Genomic DNA, 15042 nt, shown 5'->3' on the forward strand with positions numbered 1-15042 from the left:
AATGTCAGCTGCGTTTTTCGTCCTGGTGTGTGGACGTGCTCTTTGTTGACAATTGAATTCCACTCTAATTCCTGTTTCCTACGTTGAATTACGTGTCGAATATTTGCTCCTAGCTACGTTGTATCTTTCTCTCCATCTTCTATCCTTTGCTGTACGTGTGTGTGGGAGGAGGCGGGGGCAACGACATTCAGGTTTGTCATAAAGTTTTATTTTTTATTTTTGAGACGATCGCATTTAATGACACAATCATAACTGGTTTCAGCCCTCAGTGGCCATATTCAGATGCTATGGGCGGCAAACGGTGAACAAATATTCTTGAATTGTCCAACTTAATACATCAACGTTTGTTCACTGTATGCCCGCCCACAGCATCTGAAGGTAACCATTGTGGGCCGAGACCGATTATGATTGTGCCATAAAAAGTGATTGTGTAAAAAATAAACAAAAACTTTATATGTATACCTAACATTGAGGCTCCAGCAAATGTTATGGATCATTAAACTCACAATCAAATCTCCCAGATGGCTCTTAGTTCACCTGGTTATCCCTGCCATTATGAACAAATGGCTCTGAGCACTATGGGACTAAACATCTGAGGTCATCTATCCCCTCATAATGAACAATGAAAGTTGGGCAGTTAATACATGCATGGCCGGTCTCCATTTTCCCCACTAAAATGATTCTCTCCATGAGGACGCCAATTACAGATTTACACTAAGCCTCACATTTTAATAACCTATTTATAAGTTAAACATTTTTATAGTGTGATTAAAACGTAGACGTTATAGTAAGGAGTAATAAGCAAATACGTGCAGCGCATGTACTAGGTAATGAATTCGTCGTTGTGACTTAAAAAGTTATTTCTTACTTCAAAAGGGGTCGCCTGTTTTTAAAAAAGCAATATTTTTTAATCTCCCGATTACATTCTGAATAACTGCTTCATAATTAGCATTTCAGATTACTGTCGACGGAACTTTGCTAGGATATAATTCGTGTTGGCGATTCGCATCTGACAATAGCGTACTGCTTCGCACGTGGAACCGCGATATAGAATCATTTTTGTAATCAGTGTATACAAAACAATATGATTGCAGCATACATAAGTGAATAACACATCCTGTTTTCTACAATAAAATGCGAAGCATCCGTTACTGTTTCCATGACCAGCGTCTGTAGGTCGGATATGTTACCGACGGATCTTCATATTTTCACCTGCTCAGTCTCTGTTAGTGGATGTTTGTTGGGACAGCATATTCTTCTAAACACGGTTACTGGACATAAGCAAATAAATTTCCTGTTTACTATGTATCTTGATTACTTGTGGTAACGTGCCACTAGCATAATGTAGCCATTTCTACTTGGTTCATGATGGTTCTCCTGCATGTTTGAGTCACTACGCCTGCACAGACGTTAACACACAGAATGCTGGGTGTTGAATAGATGGACAAACTGCCTGGTCATCATGTTTTCACATATTAACCCATCGTGGAGCTTTAGCTTTGGGTACACCTAAGATCTGTCCCACACTGGACTGCTGCGACTGCTCCCTTGGTATTGTAGCCGCCTGTTACACAGTACGCAATACAGAGGATATTTCTGAGGGCAGGTGGAACCCAATGCGGCTCCGATAAGGATGAAGGAAGAGCTCACGTTGAACAATTTTGTTTGTTGTACGACGAAATTGCAACAATTCCCCAGTGTTAGGAGTGTCAGCGTTCATATAGTTATGTGCAGAGGGATGGCTCCATACATTCATGCTCATAAATTAAGGATAATTGCAGAATGTGGTTCCTACACAACGTGGCACTACACAAAACTAGCGCTAATAGCATAGCCACATAGGGAACACACACGACACAGATTTGTTAGTCAAAACTGTTTCCTGCGCGTGTACACCGACATCAATATGGGATATGATCATGCACACCTACACAGGCCTCACAACGGATTGGGCATACTCTGGTTCGGGTGGTCGAGCAGCTGCTGGGGTATAGCCTCCAATTCTTGCACCAGTGCCTGTCGGAGCTCCTGAAGTGTCGTAAAGGTTTGAAGACGTGCAGCGAAAGGTCGACCGATAGCATACCAGGTGTGCTCGATGGGGTTTTGGTCTGGAGAGCAGGCAGGTCACTTCATTGGCCTCATATCTTCTGTTTCAAGGTACTCCACGATGGCAGCTCGGTGGGGCCGTGCGTTACCATTCATCAGGAGGAATGTGGGACCCCCTGCACCCCTGAAAAGGCGGACATACTGGTGCAAAATGACGTCCCGATACACGTCACCTGTTACAGTTCCTCTGCCAAAAACATGCAGGGTTGTACGTGCACCAAGCATAACCCCAGCCCACACAATTAAACCACGACGTCCATACATGTCCTTTTCAAGGACATTAAGGGGTTGGTATCTGGTTGCTCGTTCACACCTGGACTCATCTGCGAACATAACCTGGGACCACTGTTCCAATGGCCATGTACTGTGTTTTTGACACCAGGCTTTATGGGCTCTCCTGTGACCAGGAGTCAGTGGAATGCACCTTTCAGGTCTCCGAGCGAATAAACCATGTCTGTTCAGTCGTCTGAAGACTATGTGTCTGAAGACAACTGTTCCAGTGGCTGCGGTAAGGTCCCGAGGAAGGCTACCTGTAGTTCTCCGTGGCCGTATGCGGGCACTGATGGTGAAATATGAGTCTTCTTGTGGCGTTGTACCACGTGGACGTCCCGTACTGTAGCGCCTGGACACGTTTTCTATCTGCTGGAATCGTTGCCATAATCTTGAGATCACGCTTTGTGGCACACGGAGGGCCCGTGCTACCACCTGCTTTGTTTGACCAGCCTGCAGTCGCCCTAGTATTCGACCCCTCGTAACGAAATCAATATGTGTTCTTTGAGCCATTTTCAACACACAGTCATCATTAGCACGTCTGAAAACGTCAGCACACTTACTCGCTGCACCGTACTCTGACACGCACCAATACACCTCTGCGTATGTGGACTGCTGCCAGCGCCACCGAGCGACGACCGCAGGTCAGCATATTCTACAAGCGCACCGATTGATGAAAATACCTACGATTTTCATCATCCTGCGATGTTTACAGCACGCACTACTGAATTCGGAACACCGTAAGTTTAATTATAATCATCCTGTGTTATGAAGGCCTTTCCGCTGTTTCCGACGTTGACCAAATTAGTCCTTTCCTAAATGGAGTGATATTAACATTCGGGTATTGAAAGTTTCTGTATTTATCTCACAATTTAGATAAAACTCTATGTCATTACTTTTGTCATCACAGCGGATAGTGCCAAAAAAATAAAATAAAAAAATGGCTTTGAGCACTAGGGGACTCAACTTCTGAGGTAATCAGTCCCCTAGAACTTAGAACTACTTAAACCTAACTAACCTGAGGACAACACACACACCCATGCCCGAGGCAGGATTCGAACCTGCGGCCGTAGCGGTCTCGCGGTTCCAGACTGTAGCGCCTAGAACCGCACGGCCACATCGGCCGGCTATAGTGCCAAAGCAAACTAAGTTATGAAAAGAAAACGCCCTCTTCAGGTCTATTTTTTTTCCAGAAATCTGTATGAGACATCCTATAACTGGACCATACGTACTGGATATCCGTCGATCAGTGCAGAAGAGAACAGAAAGATATGTATATAATTTCACAGTCATACGAATGACTAAGCACAACACTTGTTAGTACCTCTTTATCCTCCTGTGTGGAGAAGGAATATAATACGAGGGTTGAAACTTTAATAATGGCAGTTATTTATTTACAGCTCGTACAAAATAGATACGTGTTTCAAAGTTTCACTGACCTTCAAAGTAGTCACCAGCATTGTGTGCAAACCCTTTGCCATCCACGTGGAAGTCGTAGGAAACTCTTAACAGTGCCAGTTGTGTTGACCGTTCGTGCGGTGCGGTCTATTGCCCCACGAATTTGTTGCAGTTCTGAAGCGAATGCCGTGAAGTGTTTCCTTCAGTTTAGAAATCGAGTTGAACTCACGAGGGCTTAAGTCAGGGGAGTGCAGTAGGTGGTGTAGCACTTAGCAGTCCCATCAGTCAAACAAATCAGTAAAGCCTTGCACTGTACGTGCTTGAGCATTGACCTGCAAAATGATGGTCAGGTCCTGCAGAAAGTGTCATCACTTTTGTCTCTAAATGGTCGTAGGTTGTGTTCCAAAAATAAACAGCATAGAGACATACCACTCCTCTGACTTAAGCCCTCGTAAGTTCAATTCGATTTCTAAGCTGGAGGAAACACTTCACGGCATTCGCTTCGGAACTGTTACAAATTCGTAGAGCAACAGACCGCGCCGCTCGAACTGTCAATACAGCTGGCACTGCCAAGAGTATCCTACGACTTCCACATCGCTGGCAACGGGTTATATACAATGCCGGTGAGTACTTTGAAGGTCGGTAAAACTTTGAAACACATATCTATTTTGTTGGAGCAGTAAGTAAATAATTTCCACTATTAAAGTTCCAATCCTCGTATAATAATGACGAAGATGCTCGATGTATGTTGCGTCTCAAGTACACTGGTGTGCAAAACTTAAGGATGTCAATAACTTTTGTATGATGTGTCACTGTCAAGTAACATAGCTCGATGAAACTATGACCACACACAGAAAGAACTGCTGCAGTATAGTAAAAAATGTAACTGAAAGAAACGCGCAATCAGACGAACAGAAATGACACTTATTCAAATACAATAACTACCGAACTTACCGCGACGCCTGACGGTCGCCTTGACATTACGAATGGTCCTTAATATGGTGAGTGATCACCATGGTCGGCAATGCATGCTCTGCAACGTGCTCCCATGCTGTCTACAAAACTGGTAAGGAGTTAGTTTGGTAGAACGTTCCATTACTCCACCAGCGCGGTTGAAAACTTACGGTGTACGGTCGTTGATGCATGTAGATGCGCTGTAATGCGTGTCTCCAACGCACCCCATACGTGCTAGGTGAGATTTAAATCTGCAGAATGGGCTGCCCATGCCATTCGCAGAATATCATCTCCTTCCATGAGCTCCTCCACGTGTGTTTACGTTTTGCACATCATTGTATTTCAAAATCCACCATTGTCTATTCAGACATGCACTCTGTTTGGTAAGGGTGTACTATCGAATTTGCAGAGAGCTGCTTACAAACAGTGTAAACACTACCATTTTTGTCAAGCGGCAATGAGAGCTGAACTTACGTTGTCAGCCGTCGCCACGCCGCTGTATGACAGTTTGCTTATTTTTCTGAAGTGAATGTTTTCCAGCATGTTTATGTTGGCTCTGTTCTCAATCTGCCGTAATGGCTTCAGGCAATGGACGGACTACAGGCTGTATCTACTTGTCCAAACATCCTTGACATCGTATAAGAAATCACACTGGATACCACAAGTATGTCGTAAAAGCTAAAAGGACTTCTGCTGACGAAGTAAGCTTCAGTTGCGCGTACACTGACTACATTTGCGTTCGCCAGTATCAATGATAATGACCTGGGCGCTCAGAAATCTTGCTGGGCTTCTCCGTTCATACACTTGCTAATAGCTATATTTTTCTTTCGTTAGAAGCTTAGTTGTACGAATTCTTTCCACCCTAACGATATTACACAGAAATGTAAAACATCAAGAATGATCTCCTCGTATTCAGAACAGAAAGTAGTTATCTCAAAGTAGTTCATATGTGCCAAAGTACACTCATGCTCATAAATGAAGGATAATGGTGAAACAACGCTCTGGTGGGCGGTTTGCGGGTTTAAATAACCTAAGGGTATGATCATGCGGTGCGTTTGACCTGCGGTCGTCACACGATGGTGTCGGCAGCAGTCCACATACGCAGAGGTGTATTGGTGCCTGTCAGACTAAGGTGTAGCGCGTAAGAGTGCAGACGTTTTCAGAAGTGCTAATGGTGACTGAGTGTTGAAAAAGGCTCAAAGAACACATATTGATGACGTTAGCAGGAGTAGAATACTAGGGCGACTGCAGGCTGGTCAAACACAGCACGTCGTAGCACGGGCCCTCCGTGTGCCACAAAGCGTGATCTCAAGATTATGGCAATGATTCCAGCAGACAGGAAACGTGTCCAGGCGCTACAGTACGGGACGGCCACGTGGTACAACACCACAAGAAGACTCATATTTCACAATCAGTGCCCGCATACGGCCACGGAGAACTGCAGGTAGCCTTCCTCGGGACCTTACCGCAGCCACTGGAACAGTTGTCTTCAGACACATAGTCTTCAGACGACTGAACAGACATGGTTTATTCGCTCGGAGACATGAAAGGTGCATTCCACTGACCCCTGGTCACAGGAGAGCCCATAAAGCCTGGTGTCAAAAACACAGTACATGTCCAGGCGCTACAGTACGGGACGTACACAGTGTACAACACCACAAGAAGACCGATATCTCACCATCAATGCCCGCAGACGGCCACGTAGAACTGCAGGTAGCCTTGCTCGGGACCTTACCGCAGTCACTGGAACAGTTGTCTCCAGACACACAGTTTACAGACGACTGAACAGACATGGTTTATTCGCCCGGAGACGTACAAGGTGCATTCCACTGAGCCCTGGGCACAGGAGAGCCCGTAAAGCCTGATGTCAAGAACACAGTACATGGTCATTGGAACAGTGGTCACAGAGTATGTTCACGAACGGGTCCAGGTACAGTCTGAACAGTGATTCTCGCCGGGTTTTCAACTGGCTTCAACCAGGAACCAGTTACCAAACCCTTAATGTCCTTGAAAAAGACCTGTATGGAGATAGTGGTTTAATGGTGTGGGGTGGGATTATGATTGGAGCTCGTACAACCCTGCATGTCTTTGACAGAAGAACTGTAACAGGTCAGGTGCATCGGGACGTCATTTTGCACCAGTATGTCCGCCTTTTCAGGGGTGCAGTGGGTCCCACCTTCCACCTGATGGGTGATGAAGCACTGCCCCACCGAGCTGCCATCGTGGAGGAGTACCTTGAAACAGAAGATATCAGGAGAATGGAGTGGCCTGCCTGTTCCCCAGACCTAAACCACATCGAGCACGTCTGGGATGCTCTCTGTCGACGTATCGCTGCACGTCTTCAAACCCCTACGACACTTCAGGAGCTCCGACAGGACAAGAATGGGAGGCTGTACCCCAGCAGCGGTTCGACCACCTGATCCAGAGTATGCCAATCCGTTGTGCGGCCTGTGTACGTGTGTATGTTGATCATATCCCATGTTGATGTCGAGATACATGCGCAGGAAACAGTGACGTTTTGTAGCATATGTGTTTAGGGACGGTTTTCTCAACTTATCACCAAATGTGTTCCCTATGTGCCTATGCTATTAGCGCGAGTTTTGTGTAGTGCCACGTTGTGTGGCACAACATTCTGCAATTATCCTTAATTTATGAGCATCAGTGTATATTGTGAAGTGACTCTTGGTGTAAAGTGTTAGGAAGGTTGAACTTTTTGGTACGAAACGCAGTGGCTGTTGAGGAGAAAGACCGTGCACTAGTAGTAAAGTTCGTTTCATCAGAGCGGTAGCAATAACAGCGCTGCATTGTGAGAATATCGCCGACAGCAACAGCTGCGAGGAGGTCCAATGTCAATAATAAATGGGTCAAAGAATATGATCAAGAAATTTGAAGAAACAAGTTAGGTGGTGTGCAGCAGGGAGAGGGAGGCTTCCAATTCCCATGACAGTTGTTGATAAAGTTGCTGTAGCTGTAGCCGACCGTACAGCGCATGCCTCAAATTCTGCAGCCTGTGATCGAGCTATGTCACAGGAATTGTCTCTCCTCTAGTTACCAGTTCAAAAGATCTTGCGGTGCGTTTTACAATGATTCCCCTACAATACAAGATTAAGAATGTGCTCCGAAGGAAACCCCAAGATAGGCCTACAGCGCCGTGACTTTGTCCTTCGTTTTTTGGCACGCATGGAAATGGATGAAATGCGACTACGGAATATTCTTTGGACAGAAGAGGCTCGATTTGCACTGCACAGTGACGTGAATGCACAGAACTGTCACATCTGGGGTTCTACTCTACCACACGCTGTTCAGGAGTACCCACTGCGATCAGCTTATATGACTGTGTGATGGGTGCCACAAGCTCCTTCATTCTCAGTTTGTTTTTTTTTTAGCACAGCTCGCGTGCCTGGTAGGTGTACAGTGACATCCGCAAGTCATAAGGCCTCCTTGTGCAGCATGTGATTCCAGATTTGCAAGAACGCAGTTGTGTCTGCACCACTAGTTTCAGGCAAGATGGTGCGACAGCACATATCGCATACCGGGTGGAAGATCTGCTTCGAGGAACCTTCGGTAACGACAGCATCATCTTGTAAGTAGGCTGTTTAGGTTTTTTTATTGGTAACGCCGCCGCCACGTAGCGCTCTGTATGAAAATCACTGGCTGTGCCGTGTGCAGTTTGTGGCTGGTTGGCATTGTTGTAATACTCGCCATTGTAGTGTTGGGCAGCGGCAGCTGGATGCTAACAGCGCGTAGCGTTGCGCAGTTGGAGGTGAGCCGCCAGCAGTGGTGTGACGTGGGTAGAGAGATGAGGGAGTTTTGAAATTTGTAAGAATTGGTGTCATGAAGTGATACATATATTATGACTACTAAGGTAAATACATTGTTTGTTCTCTATTAAAATCTTTCATTTGCTAACTATACCTATCAGTAGTTAGTGCCTTACGTAGTTTGAATCTTTTATTTAGCTGGCAGTAGTGGCGCTCACAGTATTGCAGTAGCTTGAGTAACGAAGATTTTTGTGAGGTAAGTGATTTGTGAAACGTATAGGTTAATGTTAGTCAGGGCCATTCTTTCGTAGGGATTTTTGGAAGTCAGATTGCGTTGCGCTAAAAATATTGTGTGTCAGCTTAAGCACAGTCTTGTATAATTGTTCTAAGGGGACGTTTCATATGGCGACCCGGCCAGGATTGTATTAATAAGTGTGTGCATTAGATGTCTTTCTTAACATAATTATGAAAAAAAATTTCAAATCTGTATTGGTCACTGCCCAAAACAATTTGTAAACTTTTTTGTGGGGAGCATGGGGACTATGTAAGTAGGCTGTTTAGGTTTTTTTATTGGTAACGCCGCCGCCATGTAGCGCTCTGTATGAAAATCACTGGCTGTGCCGTGTGCAGTTTGTGGCTGGTTGGCATTGTTGTAATACTCGCCATTGTAGTGTTGGGCAGCGGCAGCTGGATGCTAACAGCGCGTAGCGTTGCGCAGTTGGAGGTGAGCCGCCAGCAGTGGTGGACGTGGGTAGAGGGATGGGGGAGTTTTGAAATTTGTATGTTAAAATCTTTCATTTGCTAACTATACCTATCAGTAGTTAGTGCCTTCCGTAGTTTGAATCTTTTATTTAGCTGGCAGTAGTGGCGCTCGCGGTATTGCAGTAGCTTGAGTAACGAAGATTTTTGTGAGGTAAGTGATTTGTGAAACGTATAGGTTAATGTTAGTCAGGGCCATTCTTTCGTAGGGATTTTTGGAAGTCAGATTGCGTTGCGCTAAAAATATTGTGTGTCAGCTTAAGCACAGTCATGTACAATTTTTCTAAGGGGACGTTTCAATTTCTAGATAATTTCAGTATGAGTGGCCTTTCAGATTCCCTGAGCCAGATCCATGTGACTTCTGGTTGTAGGAATATCAAAAAATCGTGTCGGTCAGGGACGTATTCAGACTCTTTCTGATATGAAAGATAGCATACGACTACATATCGCTCTGATTACAAGGGATATGCTGCGCGAAACTGTCGTCCATCCCGTAGAGACATGTTGCTGAGTCGTGATATCATACTGAACACGTGTTATAACTTGTGACGATGTCCTAATTACGTGCCCTGTTATCATGTCTTTTCCTGCATCCTCACCACATTACCACTGATTACGATTCCATATTTTCACTTGGTGGCAGAAAGTGTAATTATAATTTTTTTCAGCATACTCTGTGAGTGCTCTTATTAATGAACACATCTACGATGTTCCGGCATCCTGCGATGTAGACAGCCCGCACTGCAGCCTGAACACAGTGTTTAATTACAACCACCGGCTACTAAGTAGCATTTTAAGTTTCAAGTGTTGGTTTTAAACATATGTTGCAATACTTTCTGAAGCAGCAAAATATCGGTGACAAGAACTAGTATTTACTGAAACATACCTCTGCACTAACAGCTCTTTTTTTCCCTTGTGTAGTTTCTCCGTCAGCAAAAGATCAGTAGGTGTGGAAAATCAGACAAATCTATCTTTGTAGTTACTTATTTATTTAGAATATTTAAGAATAAATAATGCACATTTTTCTCAGCTTAACTTACAAGGAGAAAGATACCTTTAATACTAACATACACAATATACAGATTACATTTAAGGTAGCTTTCGCCTACTGGACCCTTGTGAGTCCCTTACACTGAATGAAATCTCTTGACGTGACTTGGAGAAGAAATTCTGTGTTCTTTGTTCGTTATGTATGCGAGATGAAGAGGGTGCAAAGTACATTAAAGCAGTTCTTCTGATTACACATTGGAAGCACAATGAAATGGCTTGAAATGGACTGATTTGGATCTGAACAAGATCCACTGATGTCTCGAATCGAAATATTTTGTGGATGGAGACTGAGCTTTCAGCCTGATTCTTATTCGTCCTAATACATTTGAAAGTTGCACACATACACACACGCAACAATAAAAAGAAAAAGAGGTGGAAACTGTTGTTCCATAACCTGCTGTGGTAACAATCACTGAACAGTCAGACAGCTGTTACTAAAAAGCTGTTGTCACTAAAATGTCCCCCATTCTCAGATGGATATGTAACACATTTCCTTCACTGCCAGGGTGATGTCTTGATTATTAGAAGCACGGATGAATTACATACAAGGGAGGTATTAATTTGATTAAAATAACTTCGTGAACAATGATTACGGGTGGAGGAAAGCAGCACTGCGATACGGCATGCACTCGCTAGCGCATTCTCAAGATCGCGAGTTTCTCGGGGACTGGCAACACTGTTAGAACTGTAGGTCAGAGAAGGACCGCCAAGTGGATGGCAGCTTGACCCACCACTGGACTTTGTCAAGCGTGAATCACGAAGCTGTGTTAACCGAACAGCAGCTTTGGAGTATGGAATGGACATTTGACTAAGACGCATTGGTGATTTCATTCAAGTGACAGGTGTCCTGGCAGCCCGGGAGAGGGATGTGGCTGCTAGGGGCGGCACGCGATGCGAGCGAGTCGCTGGTGGGTTCTTCAGAGCTTCTGGTCCTTCTTGGCGGACCTTCCGAATCCGTCATAGTCGTCGTCCTCGTAGTACTCCGGCCTCGGTCGGCCGCCGATGATCCCTGTGGGCCCGCCGGGACCAACCAGCACTTCGGGAATGTCTCGAGGACCGTCAGGTCGACCGCCGAACGTGACGGGCCCTTCACCGCCGCCGCCGTAGGGTCGGTCGATGCCAAAGCCGTCGCCCTGGGGCTTCAGGTCATAGCAGCAGTACTGCTTGCCAGCGTCGCAGCTGCCCTGTACACAGAACACCAAAAATACACTCCTGGAAATTGAAATAAGAACGCCGTGAATTCATTGTCCCAGGAAGGGGAAACTTTATTGATACATTCCTGGGGTCAGATACATCACATGATCACACTGACAGAACCACAGGCACATAGACACAGCCAACAGAGCATGCACAATGTCGGCACTAGTACAGTGTATATCCACCTTTCGCAGCAATGCAGGCTGCTATTCTCCCATGGAGACGATCGTAGAGATGCTGGATGTAGTCCTGTGGAACGGCTTGCCATGCCATTTCCACCTGGCGCCTCAGTTGGACCAGCGTTCGTGCTGGACGTGCAGACCGCGTGAGACGACGCTTCATCCAGTCCCAAACATGCTCAATGGGGGACAGATCCGGAGATCTTGCTGGCCAAGGTAGTTGACTTACACCTTCTAGAGCACGTTGGGTGGCACGGGATACATGCGGACGAGCATTGTCCTGTTGGAACAGCAAGTTCCCTTGCCGGTCTAGGAATGGTAGAACGATGGGTTCGATGACGGTTTGGATGTACCGTGCACTATTCAGTGTCCCCTCGACGATCACCAGAGGTGTACGGCCAGTGTAGGAGATCGCTCCCCACACCATGATGCCGGGTGTTGGCCCTGTGTGCCTCGGTCGTATGCAGTCCTGATTGTGGCGCTCACCTGCACGGCGCCAAACACACATACGACCATCATTGGCACCAACGCAGAAGCGACTCTCATCGCTGAAGACGGCACGTCTCCATTCGTCCCTCCATTCACGCCTGTCGCGACACCACTGGAGGCGGGCTGCACGATGTTGGGGCGTGAGCGGAAGACGGCCTAACGGTGTGCGGGACCGTAGCCCAGCTTCATGGAGACGGTTGCGAATGGTCTTCGCCGATACCCCAGGAGCAACAGTGTCCCTAATTTGCTGGGAAGTGGCGGTGCGGTCCCCTACGGCACTGCGTAGGATCCTACGGTCATGGCGTGCATCCGTGCGTCGCTGCGGTGCTGTCCCAGGTCGACTGGCACGTGCACCTTCCGCCGACAACATCGATGTACTGTGGAGACCTCACGCCCCACGTGTTGAGCAATTCGGCGGTACGCGGCCTCCCGCATGCCCACTATACGCCCTCGCTCAAAGTCCGTCAACTGCACATACGGTTCACGTCCACGCTGTCGCGGCATGCTACCAGTGTTAAAGACTGCGATGGAGCTCCGTATTCCACGGCAAACTGGCTGACACTGACGGAGGCGGTGCACAAATGCTGCGCAGCTAGCGCCATTCGACGGCCAACACCGCGGTTCCTGGTGTGTCCGCTGTGCCGTGCGTGTGATCATTGCTTGTACAGCCCTCTCGCAGTGTCCGGAGCAAGTATGGTGGGTCTGACACACCGGTGTCAATGTGTTCTTTTTTCCATTTCCAGGAGTGTATTAACTTTTTATACCTGGATTCACAGTCATGTAGAATTTTATAAAAAAACATCATATTTACGCCAGTTACTGTGACACATTCTTTATTTTGCGATTGCAATTTCGGCCTTAGGCCATTATCAAGTGTACTTGAAAGATACAGAATGTTTATAAATTATTTAACAAAATCGTTGTGTATCTTGGTATTCGGCCGATCAAACAAAATGAAAAATGTAATTGCGTAAGCATGTTACTTACATTTTTCTGGCTTTAGGACATGTCAGCTTAAAAGTAGCTGACACATTTATATGTCGTTGTCATTACTATTAAATACATTCGTGACGCTGCTACACAGTGCAAGCACACACATCCATATGTCTTAAAATAACGTAGTCTGTAGACACTCATGTTCGTTAGCCCATCACTAGTCATTTATGCAGTAAGCTGCAGCGGCAGGGACGGGCAGAGTGGCCAGCGGTTCCAGCCGCTACAGTCTGGAACCGCGCGACCGCTACGGTCGCAGGTTCGAATCCTGCCTCGGGCATGGATGTGTGTGTTGTCGTTAGGTTTGTTAGGTTTAAGTAGTTCTGAGTTCTTGGGGACTGATGACCACAGCAGTTAAGTCCCATAGTGCTCAGAGCCATTTGAACCAATCTTTTGCAGCGGCAGATTACTGTTTACATGCTACTGATAGCCGTTTTGGCGCGAAAACGGATTACAGATATTGTTGCACTCGCCAAAATGGCTACCAGTAGCCTGTAAACAGTAATCTGCCGTTGCAGCTTAGTGCATAAGTGACTAATGATGGGGTAACGAACATGAGTATCTATAGACTATGTTATTTTATGACACATGGATATGTGTGCCTGCAATATGTAACAGCATCACGAATGGAATTACATTTTTCATTCTGTGTAATCGGCCGAATACCAAGATACACAACGATTTTGTTAAATAATTTATAAACATTCTGTATTTTTCAGGTACACTTGATAATGGCCTAAGGCCGAAATTGCAATCGTGAAATAAAGAAAGTGTTACAGTCACTGGCGTAAATATGATGTCCTTTAAAAACCAAAATTGCTCTGAGCACTATGGGACTTAACATCTGTCGTCATCAGTCCCCTAGAACGTAGAACTACTTAAACTTAACTAACCTAAGGATATCACAAATATCCATGCCTGAGGCAGGATTCGAACCTGCGATCATAGCGGTCGCGCGGTTCCAGACTGAAGCGCCTAGAACCGCTCGGCCACTCCGGCCGGCTGAAGATCAGAAGAAATCGAGTTATAAATGAAAAAAATCGAGAAGAGATTGGGCAAAAGAAATCAATGAGTGTGATGGTTTAGGAGTATGAATTGAAGTGGTCTGATCATATTAAGAGAATGGGAGAGGAAATGAAAGCTGAATAACTGTTGAAATGCTGGACGAGAAATATCCTACATCATGCACGGGGGACAGGTTGGAGAAACTGGGATAAAGGCGTGGGAAAACAATAGTGGAAATGAAGAGATTGTGTGAGAATACAAGGAAATGGAGGGAATAGCACAAGCTGTTATATTAATATCTCGTTTATTTTCCACTCTTTTTTATTTTAAGTCATCACCAGGTCAACAAATGTTGGCAACATGAAAGGATGGGTCACTGTGATGTAGTAGTAGCGTCTTTGACAACTAATCAAAAACGCCTTGGTTCTCAAGTTCGATCCCACAGCTTACATTATGAATAAAAATCAATAGTAATCGCAGCAGGAGACCTCCTGTACAAGAAGTCACTCTCGTTCTGCCAATTGCTTTATCAAGGAGGACAGAGGAATGGACAGAGTTTCGGGACATGCTCTTGCCGTTGGAGTGGAAAACTGATCATAAAAGGCGGAAGAATCAGTAATTATGAATTATATGGTGATACAGAAGACATTAGAAACCACTGCATTATAAAAGACTAGGATATTCCTGGACAAAACATGTCTGCTACTACCAAACGTCATTCTTAATTTAGGGAAAAAATTATGAGAAAGTACATTTCGAGTACAGCACTATAGCTTCAGTCCGGAACAGCGCGACTGCTACGGTCGCAGGTTTGAATCCCGCCTCGGGCATGGATGTGTTTTAAGTAGGCTGTTTAGGTTTTTTTTATTGGTAACGCCGCC

General features: G+C 45.7%; 2 protein-coding genes across 2 annotated transcripts in view; one reads left to right on the forward strand and one right to left on the reverse strand.

Annotated features, from left to right (window-relative positions):
• The window catches only part of LOC126284273 (uncharacterized), a 626414-nt gene that overhangs the window by 30349 nt on the left and 581023 nt on the right, over nucleotides 1-15042 (forward strand). The gene's annotated exons all lie outside the window — the stretch shown is intronic.
• LOC126284274 (basic salivary proline-rich protein 4-like) overlaps nucleotides 10221-15042 on the reverse strand; it is a 57133-nt gene continuing 52311 nt past the window's right edge. The window contains exon 4 of the mRNA XM_049983090.1: nucleotides 10221-11482. Coding sequence (XP_049839047.1) covers nucleotides 11216-11482 — 267 coding nt within the window. The 3' untranslated portion in view covers nucleotides 10221-11215. The remainder of the gene's footprint in view (nucleotides 11483-15042) is intronic.

Source organism: Schistocerca gregaria, chromosome 8 (genome assembly GCF_023897955.1).
Source record: "Schistocerca gregaria isolate iqSchGreg1 chromosome 8, iqSchGreg1.2, whole genome shotgun sequence".
In the NCBI taxonomy this organism is placed as follows: domain Eukaryota; kingdom Metazoa; phylum Arthropoda; class Insecta; order Orthoptera; family Acrididae; genus Schistocerca; species Schistocerca gregaria.